The sequence below is a fragment of the Haliotis rubra genome, unplaced genomic scaffold (genome assembly GCF_003918875.1).
Source record: "Haliotis rubra isolate DU_JTF1 unplaced genomic scaffold, ASM391887v1 Scf164, whole genome shotgun sequence".
Taxonomy (NCBI): Eukaryota; Metazoa; Mollusca; class Gastropoda; order Lepetellida; family Haliotidae; genus Haliotis; species Haliotis rubra.
The window spans coordinates 1,618,553-1,643,577 of NW_025765603.1; the positions used below are offsets into that span (position 1 = coordinate 1,618,553).

A 25,025-nucleotide genomic window follows, 5' to 3' on the forward strand; every position below is an offset into this window, starting at 1 on the left:
CAGTTGAAATGTTGACTGCTGTAGAATTGATGTCTTGATTGTGGGAAATTTGAACAGTTGGAGGGCAAGATGCAGAGCTGCCAACCAAATTAAGAGACAAAATAGCTTGAGAAGCACAACGATCTGCGGATAAGTTGTCTGACTCTGGACCGGTGATAAGCATGAGCACAGTACCACGTCATCAGGGCATGTTGACACGTAATGACAAAGCCGGACCACCTAATCCCCTTTGTAGTGACCTCTTACGACAAGCATGAGGTACTGGGGGCCTGTCCTGACCCAAAGTCCCTCGGGGATTTTGTTTCTATTTCCATTTGGGAATACCGATCTTTTCCACATTTTAAAAAAGAGTATCTCAAAGAACACAAGCTTTGAATTAAGATTTAAGTATTTTCTTAGATGTAAGATGTAACTTTCACTAAAAGTAATATGTTTCAAAGATATAAAAAAAACCAGATTAGGACAAAGGGTTAATATAGGATCAACACTATAAACAACCTCCTCCCCCACGCCGCCGAAGAATAGGCAATTTATACAGCTAAAAAATATGAAAAATGGGGAAGGAACCAACACCACAACAAATACACACACGGCCATAGCATCAAGAACATCATCAACCTCCACTCCACCCCACCCCAAACACGCACACAGCACGAACATTACCCAAGCAAACAAATGGAAAGAACAGAAAAAAAATATTCGACGACAATTCTTTTCAGGTATTGTTTAAAAAATACATTATTAAGTAAGTTCCCATTTCATCCACAGACCCTATGCTTAAAAAGATATAATCTAAAAAGAGATCTCAGTTATGGCTACACAGTGCAACTTTATGACATGCTGTATATGTCTTAAGGCATGCAGCCCGAAGACTGCAACATATGTAGAATAACCCCTTAGTACCGTTTGCCAAATCGGCCATTTTCAACACCCACTACACGTGCATGTCGCCAATATGTACATAAACGAAAGCAGGACATTGAATGTAGATGCCAATCACACAATTCAAACACCTGAAGGAAATTGCAGACATTGATTTGTGAATATGAGCAGTGTAAAACTAAATATTATTTCAAGAAACCATTTCCTCCACCTTGAATAGTACCCCAATGCATTTCCTACATTATTATTGATTTACTCCTCGGGTATATAGCATCCTTATCAGCTCGCTGGGTAATCGCTGCTGTCACGTCCAGCATTATAACAGTATAACACGTTGATTTACAAGTGCTGTGTATACAAATTTAACGCCCGACTGATCACGGTTGTAAGTCTGCATTTTAAACTGGGATAAAAATACTCATGTTTATCAAGTTATAGGATATTTTTTATTATAGGATATTTATATTGCGCACATATTCACACAACTAGTACATGCTCAAGGCGCTGTTTTCCCCTCGATCGGGGTACTCAGAGCCTTATTGCTTATTAATGGTATGGGTTTTTTTTGTTTTTTTTGTTGTTGTTTAACGCCCCAGTCAGCACTATTCCATATATATGTAGGCGGTTTGTAAATAATCAAGTCTGGGCCAGACAATCCGATGAGCGATCCTGTGAGAAGCGACGTTGGGGTACGATGACAGGCAAATTAATCAGGTCACCGAGTCTGACAAGTGGGTAACACACTTGTGTACCTTTCAAGATCAAGGAAATGATGTCTTGAAATACTGCTTTGTTTGCACTGCTAACATTTAATCAATGTCTACAGTGTCTTTCTGATAGATGAATTGTGGGATGTGGTCTGAGTAATTTTTGTTGCCAGGTTATTTTACATAATCCTCTGGATATATTATTTTTTAAATAAAAAAAGCATCCCTCCAAATCCTAAATGTGTCGCCTTTTGTAACCTAGCTTCTGGTCCTGGAGTGTATTATGTCTTGCTGGCACTCCCTGACCCCAACACTCCAACAAACATACTCTCTTGCCGTGTTACTTAACATGACGACTCCCCTTTCTCAACAACCCGGACATCGTATACAGCGGATTCTCTGTACATATACAAATGTATATGGTATTTATATAGTCAGTGAATTTTCACTTAGACAATTTACAAAACGCCTATTTTCTTTCGTTCATATAACCATTTGACTGAAAATACTGTCAATATGATACATTAATTTAATGGATTCCTGTAATTTGTATGTTGAATTCCATAATCAGGTGACTAAAAATTATTAAAAGGTTAAAGGCTAATTCTATAATTTATATATACATGTGTATAAAACATCGGTTATAGCATTATTAGTCTGTTTAAAATATTTTGCACTTCTGAATAATGCCATTCTACTTGTCAGTTACACTGACATAATTATCAGTAAATCTGTAAAATGACAATAATATTTACGTATTTTGTGAATTGCTCTCAAATCATAATTTACACCTTAACAGATTAACCGATTTCACGTATATATATCTATATGACTGTACATAACACAATCATATACACGTGACAAGGTCCCGTATTCACATACTTCTCACAAGAATATTATTCGGTAATTTTCCCCATGTCAAACCTGAAATTAGTTGGCCCCATGTCAACTCGGCGCCAACATATGACATTTTTGTTTACATTTTTACCTACACGTGTGACATTGCGGAAATAATTTCCCGCAATATGGGTCAGAGGTCAGCATCGGCTGCTATGCAACTCTGCTGGGGGTAATGAAGCTACTTTGGCGAGCTTCGGTCGATTCATCCGCGAGAAGAAATAGTTCCGCTTTGACGTCATAGTAAGGCATCCATAGCGGTATATTGATGAAGTTATATTACTTGTACATCATATGTACTCAAATAAGACATAATATATTCATACGTTGATATAAAAGGAATGCAACTAAAACTAAACGGAAATAGCGCATGATGACATAAATGACGTCACAAGGTTGTACGGTGAACAAGTACCTGCAAGATGGCGGAGCTGGAGAGTTCCCTAACTGCTATGGACTGGCTCCACCGCCTGCGTGTGGGTGGGGCGATGGGAGGGGCAGGTTTAGGGGGGCCCAACGGTGCCCTCGACCCCCTATCCAAAGCCTCAGGTGGACAACTGGCCATGAGAAAGGGCCCAAATTCACCCTTGGATACGAATGCAACGTACGATAATCAAGGACATCAGATACAAAAAGATGGGAAACCACCTTACAGCTATGCCAATTTGATCACATTCGCAATCAACAGTTCAACTAAAAAGAAAATGACACTAAGCGAGATATATCAGTGGATTTGTGATAATTTTCCTTATTACAAAGATGCAGGGAATGGGTGGAAGGTAAGGATTTTACAGGTGTTTTTATACAGGTAATACAAATGTTTACACACTGGATGTACATCAAACTCGATGTACTGATCCTTTGGAAGTAGAAACTGTGCATTTAAATGTTGCTTTATTGTTACGATTATCGTCAAAACTTGGCAGTATATGTGTATATTAATCAAATTAATGTATCAGATAAATATATTGAGTCGTATTCTCATAGGTAGGCCACTGTACCTAAACCAAGCAAATGAAGCAGAGAAATGTGTTTCCAAATGAGCTGTGACGACAGCACGCGTACGACTTAGTGCTTCAGTACTTCACTTTTGTGTGTTAATTTAGCGGAATATACAGTGATGTAGGGTCCCGTGATATACAGTGCCTGACACCTCTGCCTGATCACTGACTGCCTGGCAGTTAATCAGGTGTATTGTTCCACTTGAGTGATTCAGCATAGAGGTTTTAAGTTTGAACTGAGAAACAAGACATGCATGACAGTTAAGTGTCACTGAAAGCATTTCATTTGATAAGCAGTAGGAATGTGAGATATTACTGCAGGCTAGGTAAATTTTGATATGTCATGCCATGACACAATATTGGGTAAGAGTTCCTTGCGTACCCCCCAACCAAATTGTTTTACAAAATACAAAGATATACAAGTAATGAAAAGTACCTTCTAAAAAAGGCGGGGTGTATGTAAGGAACTCTTTTCCAATATTGTATTCAGATACAAACAGTACTTTCACATATTCAGAGCATCTGTTATTGGTGTTGAATTGAGTTTAATGATATTAAAATTGAGTTTTCTCTCATGCTAGTTTGACTCAAGCTCCTTATTAGTATGATTTGGTAGTTTTTTTATTGATGACAGAATATCACTACATATCATAGCAAGTGTAGATTTTGCTGAAAATATTAATTGATGGTGTCTGTTGTCCAGAATCGATTATTGACAAGCTTAGTTTCACAACATTACTCTATTCAGATACATAATCACTTCAGAATAGCTGTGAATAGTTGCAAAATTGTTGATGTGGCATTAAGCAGTACTTACTCACTCACTCACTTCAGAATAATGCAGACCTAATGGACAGTACAACACAGGAAAATGTTTTCTTGAAGATAATGATGGAGTGGGATGGTACATACCACTCAATTATTGTTTTAAATATGCTGACATAATGTGTTTTTATTGGTAATATTTGTCAATATGATCATGATGATATCAGCACCAAATATAAACAGTCTCAAATTCTCAGCTATATAATGGGAAAAAGATCAAGGGATGACAGTACCTAATTTAAGAGAAAATCTTATGACTGAAAAAACAAATGAGGATATGGGCTGGTATGCACTACTTAAAAGTACATAAAAACTGAAACTACCTTTTATTGCCAATGCTGATTACATGATTAGATGTCAGGTAATATGTTTATCTATATCACATTACACACAAAAAGCTATTGAGCTTACAACATATTCCCATGTTCATGATAACAGTGACCAGACATGTAAATAGTTTACCTTTTATCTGTGGGTTTTGTTACTGATTACTTAAGATATAACAGTCATTGATTTACAGAGGTGTATAATGTGTAGGGCATGCCAGAATCCTTCAATTTGGGGTCTGAATCCCTGTTGGCCCTAAAGAGGTTTCTAGGTTCGTCTGTACCATACCTGGTCTCATCTCCTGCATCACGGGGCGGTGTGCAGCTTAGTGGTTTAAGCGTTTGTTCATTATGCCGAAGACCCGAGTTCGATTCCCCACATGGGTACAATGTGTGAAGTCAATTTCTGGTGTCCCCCGGCATTCTGGTGTCCACCGGGGCGTGGTGGGCGAGCTGGCTAAGGCGCCAGGCTAGTGATCCAGCGAGGTGATGCTGGCATCGAGCCCACTTGTGACCGGGTGTAAAAACCTTGGAGTCAACTTTGTGTGCAGAATCTTTCCGAGTTAGTGTACAGTACACAACCCAGTGCACTTAAAAGAACCCATGAATCGTTGGTATATGACCAGATAGTGGCCACATGAATTCGTGCAAACACCTAGTTGCGGGTACGGCAACGTGCAGTGAACATGGACAAAGTACTGTGACTATGTGTCCCAGTCCACCCAGCTGTGAATGGGCACCTCCTTAGGATGAGAAAGCCACAATAACTCGGTGCGCCTAGTGGCAGCAAGAATTGTATACTCCCCAATGAGTAGAGATTGATAATACGATGTGCCATTGAGATTGACATCCAATGATTGAGGGAAAAAATACCAGCGCCTTGAGCATGCACTAGCTGCTTGGATATGTGCGCTATATAAATATCCTATAATAGTATTATTGCTGGAATATTGCTAAAAGCGGCGTAAAACCTCACTCACACACTTACTCCTGCATCACTCCAGGGTCTTCTCCCTCATTAAACAGACCTGTAGTGGTATAACAGGAATACTTGTTCAAAGCAGCAGGGATTTACCTTGAGTCCTGTATCTGAGGGCCCCTAGGACTCATTCTCTGAATTTTCAGGGGTTCTGGACTACAAAATGGGGGTCCCAGACACTTAGATACTATTATTAATACTGTTATTGTATTGTGTATCATGATCATCACATTAATTGTTACTGTAATTAAATTGCAGATGATACCATAATCCAGCTATTAGCAAACTCTGTGATAACTTATTGTTACTTGATTGGAATTTTTACCAAAAGTATTTGGACTTTTTCTGTGTCCCTGTGGATGCGCTAATAAATTTCGTTGCATCCATTGTCACTTTTTATGTGTATAGGACGCAGGAATTCGCGTCCTGTAAATCCTTGAAAGCAGGGTTAGTTCAATCTTGTTCAGTGCTGTATATCAGATGTTAACAGTTGTCTATACAAACTCAGTTTTGTCTTCATTTAGTTTTGAAAAGTTCCGTTATTTATGTAAACAAAGGTTGCAAGTATTATGGGTAGCGGAAAAGATGAGTAAGGTAAATCTGGAAAAGGGAACGTTGTTAAAGTCTAGAAACTGAAATACATTTCCTCCACTGGAATAAAACTTTGCTGTAGCGATTTAGAAAAAGTTGTGAGTGAGTCATATGGGAAGTCAGGTAATTCTCCACTACTGAATGAAGTTTTAATGTTACTTAGTAATGTATATGTACACATAAAACTGAACTGATTAAAAACTAACTTCAAGGTTTTGGTCTAATTGACAAATTTTTATTGCGAGAGTCTTGTGAACGCAATTGTTTTTGTTCAGATGTTAAATTATCGTTATATATTTCTGTACGTGATTGATGAAACAGATGTTTGCAGTCTGAACTTGTGGACAGAAATCTTTCAGTGTTTTGCAGGATAGAAGATTGGTTGAGGATTAAAAATCATCGGATAAGTACAATTCATCAAAGAACATCTTCATTAATTAAGAACCTACCAGTTATGAGTAGAAATACAAATGTACCTCTCCATTGAAAACCTGTAGAGGCCGTTGCATTAGTCACGCTGAGAGTTATCTAGGGTTCCAAACTAAGTGCCATTTAGTTGCATATGGTGGAAAAAATTCTGAAATATTTGAAGATTTTTTAAGCATATTTTAAAAATCCAGATATATTCACCACTGCATGCAAGTTACGATGAACCATCAGACCTTTCCTAATTATTGATCCTGATAGGAGACAGCTCACCTCTACTATATCATGAGGTGTACATTTCAGATCCTCTTTGGGAGTTTCTTACTTACATTTGCTGCAGATTTTGGCAGATTACCTGTCTCAGAGAGGTTGAGAGAAAACCCTGTTTAGGCATTACTTTCTGAAACAGTATCAAGATGGAAATGTCTACAGCAGATATAACGCTCACTATTTCTTGCCAGCAGGAAATGGAATATATGTGTTCGGAATATAGCAGTAGACATTGATCTGAGCACAAGTCGTAGGAGACAGTTACATAGATTTATCTTTCATCTGTCCCCGAGACCAGACCACTTTTATATTATCTTTTGGTGGGTTTGAAAGTTGCTTTTTACAAAAACCGAAACAAGAAAATGATAAAGCACACAGAAATAAACCAGTTGTTTGGTTAGAAATTAGAAACAAATATGGAGTATTATGATGTGTCTATGTTTGAATGTCAGCGTAACAACAACTAGCCAATGAGGCGGCTTCTTACTGTCTTGTCTTCTGTGTGTTTTATGATAGTGATGGGAGCAGCCATGACATTATCTACATTAAGAACAATCCTGCTATTTATTTGATATTAAAACTTTCATACCCTCTTAAGTGTAATAAGTAAGAAGAAAGAAGTGGATATTACAACCCTCCTCTCCTGCATTTTTGAAACAAACATTATGTCAGAAAGAAAGTGGATCGGCATGTTGGCGAACCTTTACAAGTGTACATTCAGCACCCATGATGAAGATGAAACGTGTGAAGTGAAATGGTAGCTATACTTAAGCAACTTCTTTCTCCAGGTAATATTTTGTGTCATAAATGCATAAGAAATTCTGTGATGATTAGACTGACTGACTGAGTTTGGTTTTACGCCGCTTTTAGCAATATTCCAGCAACATCATGGCGGGGGACACCTAAAATAGGCTTCACACATTGTGCCCATGTGGGGATTCGAACCCGGGTCTTCGGGGTGACGAGCCAACGCTTGAACCATTAGGCTACCCCACCGCCCCTGTGATGATTAGAACAGTTCCTGACTTCACATACCCCGATATCCAAAGTGACTGAATGGATGGGGAAGCCTTTCCTGGTTGATTTGAGTGTCAGGTCACCCGACAATATTTGGGATGAAACGGTATACCACAGTGTTAGTAAAACCACGGTATTTTCCCTCGGTTTGGTATAACATAATGCAATAAAAAAATTCGGTATTTTCAGTTTTCATATTGTCATTTTATTAACCTTTTTAAAAATGTCTAGAAATCGAATCATTTTGTCGAAATCTATGCATTTGAGTTAATTCTCATATACCCAACTGAAACGGACCAAACCGAAGACCTTGTACTGCAGTATGTACCGAACTGTGATAAGAGCTTACCGTTTCCAGGGGTGGAAATAACCCATTGCCCGACGTCCGAGACCAGTGCTTTTTTCTGTTGGGCAAGCAAATTTGTATATCACACTGTACCAGTGTCCAGTTGACTTCCCAACGTTAATTATGTTGTTTATTTAAAAAATCAACAAGAAAACGGCCGGTATAGTGGAAAAATTATCAGGGTAAGTGATTTTACATTTGCCACTGTACCGGAGTACACTAGCAATTTTAAAGTTATTTCCACCCCTGGTTTCACCCCTAAAGATGGCACTATAGTAATCATGGTAATATCAGTCACTAGTTTGTTTTTTCCAGGAAACATAAAGCTGGAACATTACTGAGTCCTGTTTTCAGGAACAAAGTAAAACAGACGTCAGTGACTTCTGACATGCCGAACTGATTTAAGTCACTTGGATTTCATGATGGCCTAATGCGCTCATTAATTGAAAAAAAGCGACTCCATTTTTATGTATTGAATACCATTTTGATGGAATTATTATCTTCTGAATCCTAGCTGGAATATTGATAGCAATTACGACTCCCCTGACAAAGCCAGGCATTCTGCAAGCCCTCGGGATATCTTTCGTGCTAGGTTGTGTCTGTGAAATGAGTAGCTGTTAGAAAAAATTATGGGTCATTACCCAAAACGGATTGGCCAGTAATCTCTAGTCGAGGCCAGTCATGTGATGTTGGAGGTGCTCATGCACTGCCGCTCACAAACGTTTACTTCCTTTTTATCCAATTGTCATGATATTGATGAATTGTGGGTGTATGATCACGGTATTACAAGCTTTCTGCTGGAGACAAGTTCCATTTGAACATTCTTTTTCCATATTTGATACAACATTCTTTATTGTTTCCGATGGTAGGACATTTGAGCGTCTGATAGTAAGTGCAGGGCTTGGGAAAGGAAGGGGCCATGAGCCATTTTGCACATTAGAATAATAAATGGCCTATTAAAATTTTGAAGTTTACTATTGATACAAGGGCAGTGGCCCATTCTTAATTCAGAAAATGGCTAATAATCCTGAAAATGGCCCATTGTTAAAGTTCTCTATCCCAATCCCTGTAAGTGTCATCAAATATGATACAGTACTCCCTCACAATAACACCCTTCGTGATACAGTGTCTATTTTACTTTTCAAATGAAGTGGGCCGTGGGCCCATCGGTAATGAAACTAGTGGGACATTTGCCATTTTAGGTGGGTCATCAGATGATTTTGCTCCCGACATTGGTTCGATAACTACCTTCAAATTCAGTTACCGCCCTTCGATATAGAAAAATACTGTAAAGGGGCGTAACCCTTAATGTATAGACAAAATGCATGACTTGAATAAGTTACATATTATAAGCTCCATGCATTGATTTTGGCGCCGCACTGGATGTTGGAAAGTGTGCATAGCGCTGTGAGGATTACGAATGCCGATTGATCTCTAGAAAATGTGAAAACAAGTTGAAAATATTGGAAAGTTTGGCAGTGTATGTTTATGCATGATTGTTGCGAGTCATTTTATTTTTATGGTGTGCAAACCTGACCCACCAGGTCAAGGAATAGTGCGTCATTTTTTACTTCAATGAGCCAATGGCGCAAGGGCTCACAGGGTTTTACACAGACTTTTGAAAATGGGAGTCATGGTGACTCACAATATTTTTTGGGGGAGTCATTTTAAATGTTTGGGAGTCATGAAAAGTTTAATATTTCTTTGTGTTAATCATTCTCAGTATGTAAATGTCTATGTCACACCACCAAGTGAAACTACAGCATTGTTCAGTTCAAACAGCCAGGATTACTGTCTCCTCTGAGTTCTCTGGAACAATCTAACAATATCATTTTTTGCTTATCAAATCGATTTTATTGAACTGAGTTGTGAGGGTCACCCATCAAACTTGCATCAAGCTTGACTCTTATGATAATATTTTGAGAGTCGTTTACGAAATTGTTGCATCAAATACGCAGGAATAATGCGTCATGTAAAACCCTGGGCTCAGTCTAAAATAGACTGGTGATACTGTGGATTCGGTTAAACTGCGGGGTAATCTGTAGCTCCCATAAAAAAAGTTGGCCAGCGATCACACATCTTCACATCAGCGGAAATAACATATCAACAAATCTGCTGTTTTTGCTCAGGTTAAACATGTTGTAAACTAGTGAAATTCAGTGCGGATTGAAATTTTAAAATGTTTTCACTGTACATGTGCTCGTGTTATGGGTTTTGAGATGCTTTAGAAACATGTTAATCCTACAATGGAAGCACAGAGTATAGGTTGACACTTTCAGCAATGTTTCAGCAATATTCCAGCAATAACAGGGACCTCTGGTGAATCAACCCCATTGAACAAACGCTTTGACCCACTAAGGCTTCATCACAGTTCCATGTTGTCTGTTGTATTCTGACGTCACCCCATTTTTCAATGATATCATACACTATACTATTAGCATTTTCACCTGTTATGCAGTCCAGTTGAGCTTAGGTAATCGTCTTTGTGAAGTTACCCACAATACAACAGTGTCTTTGCTTCAACGCTTCTGGTCACCCACCTAAGTCGAATGCTTAATCTCTGAAAAACGGGTAATTTTGATAAAAAACAGATGTTTCCCTTTCAATTGAGAAAGAGCCCCAGTGTGCAGCCTGAAGCTGACGAAAATCTAGACTTGACTAGACCCATTAACTTATAACCCATGAAGATCCGTGTTAGAATTTGTCTTCAACAACCAATGCTTATCGTAAGAGGCGACTAACGGGATCGGGTGTTCTGGCTCGCTGACCTGGTTGACGGAATGTCGTCGTATCCCTATTATGTATAGATCAATGCTCATGATGTTGATCACTGGATTGTCTGGTCCTGTCTTGATTCTTTATAGGCTGCTGCTGGCTCGTCACGCCGAAGACCTGGGTTCGAATCCCCACATGGGTACAATGTGTGAAGCCCATTTCTGGTGTCTCCAGCCGTGATGTTGCTGGAATATTGCTAAAAGCGGCGGCGTAAAACCAAATTCAGTCAGTCAGTCAGTTACAGACTGCTGCCATATAGTAAGAATATTACTGAGTGCAGCGTTAATTAACAAATAAACCAATCTTGCATTGCAAAAGTCGGAAGGGAAAAGAAGGTGGTTCAGGGACTGTGACAACATTGTCACCCAGCTTCCACTGTACATCAGGCACTGTACATCAGGCACTGTACATCATCATGCACTATGCATTGTGACCGCACCATTCATGCACAATACACCAAGCATAGACATCAGGTACTATACATCATGCACACATACAGGCATCATTGTTGTTCCTCCATGTGGCTGCCAAGAAGGGTAAAGTTGCAGTGTCAGCATCTTTGGATCACGTGATCTGTAACAACACTTTATGATGTGGATCAATCTGAGATCCTTAGTTGCTATAAGTAGCTCAAAATGTTTTAAGAACCACTGATTCTGTCAAACAGCTTCAGTTGATCTGTCTTGTGCTTGAACTTTTTGTAAATAGTTTGCTTGAAAGTAGAGACAATCCTTTAAACATGCTCATCATGGAACCCATTACAGAGACCCTGACATAAATGAGAACACTACATAGAGACAATGTGTCGCTCTCATCATACATCAGCTCCTTTGCCAAAAATTGGTGCTAGACCATGGAACAAATAGCACAGCTAATGTCAGTGTTTTGCGTATGTTTGTTTTGGTCGTTTTTGAATAATCTCACAACATTCATCGTTAATGTAATGCCAGTGCCAAGTAACATTTCATATGGTTATCCTTAATCTGACTGACTGACTGAGTTTAGTTTTACGCTGCTTTTAGCAATATTCCAGCAATATCACGGCGGGGGACACCAGAAATGGGCTTCACACATTGTACCCATGTGGGGAATCGAACCCGGGTCTTCGGCGTGACGAGCCAACGCTTCAACCACTGGGCTACCCCACTGCCCCGTTTTCCTTAAGAACATACTTGCCACTACACTGAAACTTAATCCTACTGAAAATCAAGTCAGAGTTTACGGTAATGTTCAGTAACTAAATAAAGTGTACACAAACAACTGTCACTAGTTTCAGGAAAACCCTATACGTTAATGAAGCATTCCTTCCTGTCAGTCTCAGAAGCAAACACTCCACCAAATATTCTCATGCCAATGAAGGGGCAGTGGGGTAGCCTAGTGGTTAAAGCGTTCACACATCAAGCATCATATTGCTGAAATATTGATAAAACTCACTCACCCAATCACACACCCACCCACCCACCTAACCTTGTATAAAATAACCTTTGTTTGTACAACAGCTTTACGTTAATCTTAGGTCAAGTGGCGCACTTACTGTGAAAATGATGTGGCAGGTATCGGAACTACATGATCCATATAGGTCAAATATGGACGGTCATTTGTTTTCTCGGGTAAAAATGAGTCAGATGCCTTGGTCGCGTAGGAAATTATGTGTCTAAGACTGAATGTTCTGCTACAGTCCATTATGGACACTTAAAATCGATTATGTGTGCCAGTGATTGTCATTACAAGACATGAATGTTACAATCGCTATGCAGGACATGTTTGACGGGACAAGCTGTCCTTCTGAAATGTGTGATGGCTGGTAGGCCTTTGACGATTCACGGTGTTGAGCTGTATCCTTCCAATTCGTTTAATGTTTCATGATCATTAGAATTGAGCAGTATCATTTAATGAATTCATTTTGTTTTTCATGATCACTGAATTGAATATTCACAAGTTTTTGAAAAAAGAGTGTTTTTACTTGATTTGGGGATTAAGTTTTTGAAGCAAGATACATATGGAATATATATCAAAGCCAGTAATGTGGTCACTGGTCGTTTGTCATGGTCATGGTCAAAACATGTCAAAGTATTTATTTTGTTTTTGTTTCACTGAATATCATGAATAATGCATCCACTGCTGACTTGATAGTGTATACGCAGTGTAAGTATTCGTGTACCCAATGATCATGATATTTGTGAGTGCTGTACTGATGCTTCAAACTATCGATGGATTGCAATCGCTGAGTCTCTGATAACAATTAATCGATGGTAGAAAAGAAAAACTATCGATGCATCGATAGCATGTGTGACTATCGATAGTTTAGTAAGTGACTTCTGTTGATGAATGCGCTGCCCAAAATACAGAAAGTACAAGATTCATTCACTTTTATTAAATATCTATGTTGTTTTCTAAAAAAAATTATTGTTTGGGTGCAGACTTGCAGCTTCATTGAGTTTATGTTTTAACAGTTTACTTGATCTGGGTTTCATGTTTCTTGTTATTTATTAAAAGAGACTGAAACTACTTCAAATTGTTTTTATTTCGTAGAAACTATACATTCATTTGGGAAATGACTTCAAATGAGACAACAACAAGGAGAAAAAAACCTATTGCAATAGTATTACTATAGATGGTGACGATAGTTTCACTGAATATCAAGAATAATACATCTACTATTGACGTGATAATGCATATATTTGTTGCGCAATATAAGTATTCGTTACCCAGTATTCATGATATTTATCATATTTGCTTCATATTCGTAAGGGATTTGTTGCGGGTGCCTTCATGGAATTTGCATTGCCAACTCAAACAGTCTTTCATTATCCCAAATGGTCTCTGACCGCCTCCGTGGTGTAGTGGTTAGAGCGTCCGCTAGGAGAGTGGAAGGTCGCAGGTTCGATCCCGGACCGCGTCACACCAAAAGACGTTAAAATTTGGTACTTGTTGGTCCCTGTCTTGCGCTCGGCATTAATGGGCTCAATAAGGACTGGTCGGCTCGGAGTCAGTATAATGTGTCTGAGTGGGGTATTCATGCTTCACTGCGGCATGGTATCTCAGTGGGCTAGCACTATAAAACCAGCTTAAGTCTGGGCTAGTACAAGCAGCCGCACATACACATACACACGCATGCACGTCGTCATATATGAGCGAAATATTCTCAAGCACGACGTAAAACCCAATTTCACCTCATCTCACCAAATGGTCTCTTGAAACCAACCAGGAGTGGATGAGAAACATGGACAGACTTAATCTTCAGTTTGCATGCATCTTTTGATGGCGGTTAAGATAACCAAACCATGGTTGGTGCTGGTGAGTCTGTCCATGTTTCTCTTGAGCTCAGCGTTTCTGTACAGTGATAGAACAGCGATGCGATTGTGTCTGGGCTGATCAGCCTTGTTGCCTAATTGCTAAATTGAAAATCATTAAACTGAATGTATTTTGTATTGATTTAGGAAGTTCATAGCTGATTGACAGCCTACATAAGGAGCATTACATCAGTTTCAGATCTTGCCTTTCTTTTTGATGTTTTCAGTTTAGATTAGGGTAATAATATATCGGCAGGGTTCTTTACTTCATTTAGCATATTTTGCCTCCAGCTCATTCATCCGTCAGTAATGGGTGTTTTATTTAGCAAGTTCTTTTATGTAGGCTGAAGACTTTTGTGCAGTTTTGTATAGTTAGAGCGTCCAAGCATGATTCTGCTGTAAAGTAATTTGAATTGAAATGTGTTTTAGACAAGATTCGGGAACTACACATTGATTTTTCATTGTCTGTGTTGGACTGTATGTCGTTGTTAATGTTAGATAGGAGACATACATGATGAATACTTTACTTTAATGATTACATCAATCACAAACCAAATCTTTCAGCTTCCACAATATCAGGGGCGGTGGGGTAGCCTAGTGGTTAAAGCGTTGGCTCGTCACGCCGAAGACCCGGGTTCGATTCCCCACATGGGCACAATGTGTTAAGCCCATTTCTGGTGTCCGCTGCCGTGATATTGCTGGAATATTGCTAAAAGCGGCGTAAAACTAAACTCAGTCAGTCAGTCAGTCCACAATATCAGAATTGGGAGCAAAATATTATATGCTTTGAAGAAGTATGGTAGCTAGGAAAGTATGTAATTGCAAGAGTGGTGTTCCAGATGTCTTCAATGTATGTATATGGGTGTATCCGTTATGTTAACCTGTGAAACACACGATGGCTAGTCAGCTAGTACCATGTTTAGCAGGGCGGTGGGGTAGTCTAAGGGTTAAGGTATTCACTCGTCAAGTGGAAAACCTGGGTTCGATTCCCCACATTGGTGAAGCCTATTTCTGGTGTCCCCTGCAGTGATATTGCTGGAATATTGGAATAAGCGGCATAAAAACTAAATTCACTCATGTTGAGCAGGTTACCAGACTTATCTCGAGATGGTTAGTTGTTGATCAGGGTTAGCAACAGCTGGTTGTTTGTTCAGCAAAGTTAGCAATATAACACTATATATTTGTTCCTGATGAAGGGGCAAGGAAAAACCCACATACGTGTATACAATAAAGAGAAGTTGACATCCATGATATTTTGTCTTAAACTACATATTTGGGATTACACTTTCTCAGTAAAGTACAGATTCTAGTACTTTTGTAGGGGACCCGTGAAGATCTGGGGTAGAATAGGTCTTCAGCAATCCATGCTTGCCACAAAAAGGCGACTATGCTTGTCATAAGAGGCGACTAACGGGATCGGTTGGTCAGGCTTGCTGACTTGGTTGACACGTCATCGGTTCCCAATTGCGCAGATCGATGTTCATGTTGTTGATCACTGGATTGTCTGGTCCAGACTCGATTATTTACAGACCGCCGCCATATAGGTGGAATATTGCTGAGTGCGGCATAAAACTAAACTCACTCACTCACTCACTCACTTTTGTAGGGTGGCGTCCTACCGGTATTGGAAACACACACTTTTAGAGCCAGGCACCTATTACCAGCACAGCCACCACAAAAATGGAAGTAGGACAACTGGTAGTTTACATCACAGACTTTGTATACCCCTCTGACAAGTGTAAATTGTCCAGGGCCAAAAGCTATGAATACACAAAGCCATTTAGAAAGTGGTCAAATGTAACACGTTATATTTGGGATTACACTTTCTCAGTAATGTTACATTTGACCACTTTCTAAATGGCATTGTGTTTTGAAAGTTAGTCGGAGATGTTTGGTAGTACAATCGAGGTAGCCATAGCAGATTAGCAGTTCAACAAAATCAGCAATAGCAGGGTCCGAAAGTTAGCAATAGCTTAAGTTGTGTTTCAGATGACATATTGAACATATGAAGCAGACAATGGTTAGACAACCAGCCTCTTAGTAGGTCCAACAGGATGAGTGAGTGAGTTGGGTTTTACACCACTTTTAGCAATATTCCAGCAATATCACACCGGGGGAGGGGGACACCAGAAATGGGCTTCACACATTGTACCCATGTGGGGATTCAAACCTGGGTCTTTGACGTGATCAGTGAATGCTTTAACCACTGGGCTACCCCAATGCCCCTGTTACAGATGACACATGATTTGAACAGATGACACATGGTTTGAACAGATGACACATGGTTTGAACAGATGACACATGGTTTGAACAGATGACACATGGTTTGAACAAATGACACATAGTTTGAACATATGGAGCAGAGAATGGGTAGACAACCAGCCTCTCTATAGGTTCAGCAGGATGACCAATAGCAGGGTCATAAAGTTAGCAATAGCATTTACGTAGCAGCAACACCGATATACTGGTATTACCCTGTAATCCATAACCTGAGTTCTATAGCTCATTAGGTTTCGACTAGAGAGTTGTGCATATTGTCAGAGTCTGTATGGGTCTGACCACTAGCAATTACTTGCATTAATACTTGATACTGTACAATTACCTTTACCAGACAGGTGCCCTTTGATCCCGGCTTTCATGTCGTCACTATATAGGTAGATCCTATGTCAATTATTTATTGGACTGGAATGCACATATGGAGGGCAGGGAAGGAGGTTACAGGGCCTTACCATCTGGTCACGGAGACTAGCAGGGGCAGTAACTGTCGCAATAGTCTGGAAATAGTACGGAAACAACCCTGGGATAGACTTGCACAAGTCTAAAGACAAAATATATTCGTATAAATCATAATTTCTAGATAATGTGAATAATAAGAAAAACTTGCCCCCATAAAAACCTGGCATCTGTCCTTTTATTAAGACTTTGATAAGGATTGTGACGTTACATCCCTGGGCCTCGTTTCACCAAGCTATCGTAGCGCTACGACTGTCTTAACTCCTATACTATAAGACAGACTTACGACAGTCGTAGCGCTACAATAGCTTTGTGAAACGGGGCCCTGATTTTTACGTAATGCGCAAATGTGCATCTAGTACGCACAAATGTAGAGAATGGATGAAAAAAAAATCACTCCATTCAGAGGGACTCAAAATATTATTCACTGTACCCACAATGCATCTATGACAATGCTTAGAGTTGGTCGTTTCTTTCAGAGTAGTTAACTGCATCATTTCACCCATCAGTCCACACGTTCAATAATTCAGTCCAGGATCTAAAGAAATGATCAAAATGCGCAGTTGTAGTTATCTAGATTGATGAAAGAATGCTGGTGTCATACTCTAAAGAAATGATCAAAATGCACAGTTGTAGTTATCTAGATTGATGAAAGAATGCTGGTGTCATACTCTAAAGAAATGATCAAAATGCACAGTTGTAGTGATCTAGATTGATGAAAGAATGCTGGTGTCATACTCTAAAGAAATGATCAAAACACACAGTTGTAGTTATCTAGATTGATGAAAGAATGCTGGTGTCATACTCTAAAGAAATGATCAAAATGCACAGTTGTAGTTATCTAGATTGATGAAAGAATGCTGGTGTCGTACTCTAAAGAAATGATCAAAATGCACAGTTGTAGTTATCTAGATTGATGAAAGAATGCTGGTGTCATACTCTAAAGAAATGATCAAAATGCACAGTTGTAGTTATCTAGATTGATGAAAGAATGCTGGTGTCATACTCTAAAGAAATGATCAAAATGCACAGTTGTAGTTATCTAGATTGATGAAAGAATGCTGGTGTCATACTCTAAAGAAATGATCAAAATGCACAGTTGTAGTTATCTAGATTGATGAAAGAATGCTGGTGTCATACTCTAAAGAAATGATCAAAATGCACAGTTGTAGTTATCTAGATTGATGAAAGAATGCTGGTGTCATACTAAAGAAATGATCAAAATGCACAGTTGTAGTTATCTAGATTGATGAAAGAATGCTGGTGTCATACTATCCAGTAATTGTCATGATAATGTCAATCATTAGGCAGAGATCGTAATAGAATCTGATTATTATGGTCAATACAGTCAGTATAATTGGTGCCTTTAATAGAGTAAGTCGGGTAATCTGAACCATGTTGTTTTTAAGAGGATATTACAGCCTAGCCCAACTGACAACAACCATTACAACCATAAAACAAACAGTAGTTGCAGTCATAACTAATTACCTGATAACTGTTGTAACATATTACCAGGTTATATTCCCCAGTTATATTCCCTGGTTATATTGCCCGGCACACTGGTTATTGTCTATGACATTGATCTAGTATCACGTGTGACACTCGATAGTTCGACTGCTTGACATCGCTGTCATTCTGCCAGGTATAAGTACTCACAATCAATGACTGACACACGTTTTTTGAAGACGACAGTACATTTACAGGTGTACTTTGATATGATCGTGTCATCATTTTGGGGACAGGTAAGAAACAGCTATGTCCCACAGTAAAGCAATTTTAGCGCTAAGTTGGTCGTAACTCCCCTATTTTAACCTACTGTTATGATAGTTATAGCACCAAGACAACTTTATGGAATGTGACGTTGACTTGCTTTTCTAATGTGCGAAAGGTTATCTGACCATCTGATTTTAAAGAAATGTCCATTGTCAGGCAAAGCAGGGGAAAACAATTTCAGTCCTCAATGGTGAATTTTAGAATTTTAATTATTATTTTTTTTATCTCATAAATTCAGTTATCATAGAGATTCTGGTTAGAATTGTTCTACAGTTACCTGTGACAATTGTAAAAAGTGATGGATGGATCATGTGGTCATGTTTGGTGACTTGGTTCAGTGTCGTTGTGTACCATGTGATACATTTTTGTCTTCATGATGCAAAGCGGTGGGGTACCCTACTGCTTAACTTGTTTACTTGTCACGCTGAAGACCTCGGTTTACCTCAGTATATGTATGGTTTAGCATGGTTTATCTTCTTTATCCACACCTGTGAAGATCTGGAGTAGAAATGATGGTATTATAGTTGTTGTAAGATTATAGCAAGATTACCACTACCAGGGTCCTGATTCACAAATCGTACGTAACGTTACGACCTGTCGTAACTCTACAGTTTACCATAGGCTTGCGAAAGTCGTAGCTCTACGAATGCTTTGTGGATCAAGACCTTGGTATTTAACAGGTAGATTTCTTTCAAGATCAGAGCAAAGCCTTTCATGTAAGTGCTGCTATGTGTACATGGTATAAGTGACATGGAATTGCAGGTGCTTGTTGATGTCATATTTGATCAGTGTTGTTGACACTATTGGTGGTATCTCTTCATTGATAATAACACAACCTGCAGACAGGAAGTGTGCCATGGATTCAAATCAGGGCTTCGAGTATGTGCACTTCTCATGTTTGGAGTGTCCTAGAATTTTAAGGGCTTATCTGTGTACAACAACAATGCTGTAAGAAAGATGCAGTGATTACCTCACAGGGGTTGAAATAACCCATTGCCCGACGCATGAGTACAGTGTTTTTTCATGAGTCTAGTGTTTTTTTCTGTTGGGCAAGCAAATTTGTATATCACACTGTACCGGTGTCCAGTTGACTTTCCATCTTGTTGGATTGGATGATGGTACAACTTTGTAGTTGTAGTTTGATATGGTCGCAGGTCATTGGAAGTGTGTCGCTGGGTAGTGTTGTGGTTAAAGTGCTTGCCCATACACTGATGCGTTTGATTCTCAAATGGACAGTTTGTAAAGCGCTGTTGTGGTGTCTCTGTCTTGATGTTGCTGCACTGTGGACACAAAGGTGGAAAAAGATGGTTACCTTTGGTCTTGATGGTCTAACAGTGCAGGTTGCCATGTTCTATGATGGTCTAACATAGCAGGTTGCCTTGTTCTGTAATGGTCTAACAAAGCAGGTTGCCATGTTCCGTGATTGTCTAACAAAGGGTCTACCATGACAGGTTCCTAGTTTCCTTGATGCTGAAACACGTAAACCTGCTTGATTCCACGGTGGGTTAGGCCTTGTACCTGTAGTTAGAGTAACAAGTAAACCTGCTTGATTCCACGGTGGGTTAGACCTTGTACATGTAGTTATGGTTTCTTTAGTAAGGTGAACAGAGTCTACTGCAACATGATATTTTGTTTCTTTGACCAGACAAACATAATTTATCTTGCCTCAAGTCCTTAATCATCCATGCTTGTCACTCAAACCAGATTTCTTGCTGGAGTGAGTCACTGAGCAGGCAGGAGCCACAGGATGGCAACTTTTGAAGCATAATATTTCTTACTTTTAATGTATTCTTAAAAACCTTCGCTGCTTGTGCAGATCATGTTCAGGTCATACTTGATACTTGATGGTGTTATCGTGGCTTATTTTAAACATACAGATATTTTCCATTAAGTCGTTCACGATTCCTGTTGTAAAACAAGTAATTTGGAGAGGCTGAGTGACAGAGTTGATAAGAGTGAGGGAAAAGAAAAAGGAAACGAAACCAGAATCCCCCACAAATCTGCCTAACTATAGTATTAATCTACTCAGTGTCGTAGGTTTCACAATGCCTTTCATCTGTCTCTTCCTGTGTATCTATTCTGCTTATGTCATCTTCTCTTATTCACTTCAATATGTTTACTCTATGTATGTATTTTACTGTTCATTCGTTTTCTCTTGTTTTCACTCTATCAACCCCTTTCAGAGATTGTAAGGTGATATCCCAGCATGCACTTCTTTTAGCACCCCATGACACTTACATTGTTGCATATTGCATTACCGAAGTCAGAAGAAACTCAATTCTCAGTTGATTTTATCATGTTTGATTTTTCAATGAAAGAATTTTAAGTTTTTGATGCTATATCCCAAACATTGGCCACTGATGCTTCTGACTGCAAAGAATATGCATTCATGGTATGTTTTCAACCGAAGACCCCGGTTCGAGTCCCCACATGGGCACAATATGTTAAGCCCATTTCTGGTGTCCCCCGCCGTGATATTGCTGGAATATTGCTAAAAGCGGCGTAAAACTAAACTCAGTCAGTCAGTCAGTCAGTATGTTTTCAAAATTATATTTGAAGTTGAATTTTGTTTGCATTATACACAAATGTTACGGGATCACAATGTTCGCTATCTTATTTTTGAAATTCAATACAATTACTTTATTTAGTACAAGTTTACAACATTTCCGACATGGTAGGGTTGGTTGCAAATATATTTATTTAGTACGTTTACAACAATTCCTACAGGTAGGGCTGGTTGCAAAGGTATTTCTTAGAGGAGTCTTCAATGAACCGTTTATTTTTACAGGAAATTACCTGTCAACATTACCGTATGCAAACTGTTGCAGGAAAGAGTGCTGTAGTCTGTCTCATGGTCCGTGAACCACATTATTTCCCCTACTGTCGATCGATGCACATGCTATTGATCACTGGATTATCTTACCCAGACTCGATTAGTTACAGACTGCTGCCATATAGCTCGAATATTGTTGAGTGTGGCGTAAAACTAAACTCACTCACTCACTCACCCTACTGTCCAGCCAGTGCTAACTCAATAAATGAAGCAAGTCTAGATATCCCCAGAGTCAGGCTGAATCTCCCAACTCACTGGGGCTCCTTTTCAATTTAAATGGGTTTATTTGTTACTATCTTTATATGATATATATTCAGGGCCTAATCTCTAATCTATGAGTGCTTGTGAGATAGACGTTAGGAAACAACAGTTCTTTTTATCATTAATGTCATAAATAACAAACTATGTATCCTTTCTTGTGCCTTACAGTCTGTCATAATTGGGTGTGAAAAGGTTTGTGTAGACGAGGCTGTTACCTTTCCACATACTTATATTGTAGTTGTATATCAGAGCTTTTTGTTGTACAATCGTTGGTAATTATGTTGTTTTGTGTTGCAGAATTCCATACGACACAATCTGTCGTTAAACAAGTGCTTCCTTAAAGTTCCAAGGTCGAAAGATGATCCGGGAAAGGTACGTTCACGTGCAAAGCTCACACATTTGAAATGCTACATGCAGTGCCACGTGCACACAGGCTGGTAAAATACTCTTACACGTTGTAACTGATAGAGTACATGACACACCCAGGGATTTATCTGGGATTGGAAACTAAGTGCTCTTGGCAGGCAAATTGGAAGGAATGGTTATTTTGGAGATCTTATTTTCAGAGATTGCATTTTAACATTGCTTTCAATACAGTCATGTCAAACATCCTCTTTGTTTTTTCTTATCGTGTTATCAGTGAAATACATGTCACCTCGACCAAATGATCACATTAGTTATAACTCTATTACATGCATTTGGAAATATGGCGCATGTTTGCTTGAAGGCCACTGGTTTAGCATAGAATATTGGGCTAGGCTGTTGATGGGGTCTCATACAGTCATGGTAGGTAGACAGTGGATGGGGTCTCATAGTGTCATGGTAGGTAGACAGTGGATGGGGTCTCATAGTGTCATGGTAGGTGGGCTGTGGATGGGGTCTCATACAGTCATGGTAGGTAGACAGTGGATGGGGTCTCATACAGTCATGGTAGGTAGACAGTGGATGGGGTCTCATAGTGTCATGGTAGGTAGACAGTGGATTGGGTCTCATACAGTCATGGTAGGTAGACAGTGGATGGGGTCTCATACAGTCATGGTAGGTAGACTGGATGGGGTCTCATACAGTCATGGTAGGTAGACAGTGGCTGGGGTCTCATACTGTCATGGTAGGTAGACAGTGGATGGGGTCTCATACAGTCATGGTAGGTAGACAGTGGATGGGGTCTCATACTGTCATGGTAGGTAGACAGTGGATGGGGTCTCATACAGTCATGGTAGGTAGACAGTGGATGGGGTCTCATAGTGTCATGGTAGGTAGACAGTAGAGGGGGTCTCATACAGTCATTGTATGTAGACAGTGGATGGGGTCTCATACAGTCATTGTAGGTAGACAGTGGATGGGGTCTCATACAGTCATTGTAGGTAGACAATAGATGGGGTCTCATACAGTCATTGTAGGTAGACAGTGGATGGGGTCTCATACAGTCATTGTAGGTAGACAATAGATGGGGTCTCATACAGTCATGGTAGGTAGACAGTGGATGGGGTCTCATACAGTCATGGTAGGTAGACAGTGGATGGGGTCTCATACAGTCATGGTAGGTAGACAGTGGATGGGGTCTCATACAGTCATGGTAGGTAGACAGTAGATGGGGTCTCATACAGTCATGGTAGGTAGACAGTGGATTGGGTTTCATACAGTCATGGTAGGTAGACAGTGGATGGGGTCTCATACAGTCATGGTAGGTAGATAGTAGATGGGGTCTCATACAGTCATTGTAGGTAGATGGTGGATGGGGTCTCATACAGTCATTGTAGGTAGACAATAGATGGGGTCTCATACAGTCATGGTAGGTAGACAGTGGATGGGGTCTCATACAGTCATGGTAGGTAGACAGTGGATGGGGTCTCATACAGTCATGGTAGGTAGACAGTAGATGGGGTCTCATACAGTCATTGTAGGTAGACAGTGGATGGGGTCTCATACAGTCATTGTAGGTAGACAATAGATGGGGTCTCATACAGTCATGGTAGGTAGACAGTGGATGGGGTCTCATACAGTCATGGTAGGTAGACAGTGGATGGGGTCTCATACAGTCATGGTAGGTAGACAGTGGATGGGGTCTCATACAGTCATGGTAGGTAGACAGTGGATGGGGTCTCATACAGTCATGGTAGGTAGACAGTAGATGGGGTCTCATACAGTCATTGTAGGTAGACAGTGGATGGGGTCTCATACAGTCATTGTAGGTAGACAATAGATGGGGTCTCATACAGTCATGGTAGGTAGACAGTGGATGGGGTCTCATACAGTCATGGTAGGTAGACAGTGGATGGGGTCTCATACAGTCATGGTAGGTAGACAGTGGATGGGGTCTCATACAGTCATGGTAGGTAGACAGTGGATTGGGTTTCATATAGTCATGGTAGGTAGACAGTGGATGGGGTCTCATACAGTCATGGTAGGTGGGCTGTGGTTGGGGTCTCATACAGACATGGTAGGTAGACAGTGGATGGGGTATCATACAGTCATGGTAGGTAGACAGTGGATGGGGTTTCATACAGTCATGGTAGGTGGGCTGTGGATGGGGTCTCATACAGACATGGTAGGTAGACAGTGGATGGGGTCTCATACAGTCATTGTATGTAGACAGTGGATGGGGTCTCATACAGTCATGGTAGGTGGGCTGTGGATGGGGTCTCACACAGACATGGTAGGTAGACAGTGGATGGGGTCTCATACAGTCATTGTAGGTAGACAGTGGATGGGGTCTCATACAGTCATTGTAGGTAGACAATAGATGGGGTCTCATACAGTCATGGTAGGTAGACAGTGGATGGGGTCTCATACAGTCATGGTAGGTAGACAGTGGATGGGGTCTCATACAGTCATGGTAGGTAGACAGTGGATGGGGTCTCATACAGTCATGGTAGGTAGACAGTGGATGGGGTCTCATACAGTCATGGTAGGTAGACAGTAGATGGGGTCTCATACAGTCATTGTAGGTAGACAGTGGATGGGGTCTCATACAGTCATTGTAGGTAGACAATAGATGGGGGTCTCATACAGTCATGGTAGGTAGACAGTGGATGGGGTCTCATACAGTCATGGTAGGTAGACAGTGGATGGGGTCTCATACAGTCATGG

At 40.0% G+C, this 25,025-nt stretch overlaps 1 protein-coding gene across 2 annotated transcripts in view; it reads left to right on the forward strand.

Annotated features, from left to right (window-relative positions):
• The first annotated feature begins 2,902 nt into the window (after positions 1-2,902).
• The window catches only part of LOC124271903 (forkhead box protein J3-like), a 45,234-nt gene continuing 23,111 nt past the window's right edge, over positions 2,903-25,025 (forward strand). For both annotated transcript variants that reach the window (XM_046707075.1, XM_046707076.1), the window contains exons 1-2: positions 2,903-3,265; positions 22,233-22,307. In XM_046707075.1, coding sequence (XP_046563031.1) covers positions 2,909-3,265; positions 22,233-22,307 — 432 coding nt within the window. In that variant the 5' untranslated portion in view covers positions 2,903-2,908. The remainder of the gene's footprint in view (positions 3,266-22,232; positions 22,308-25,025) is intronic.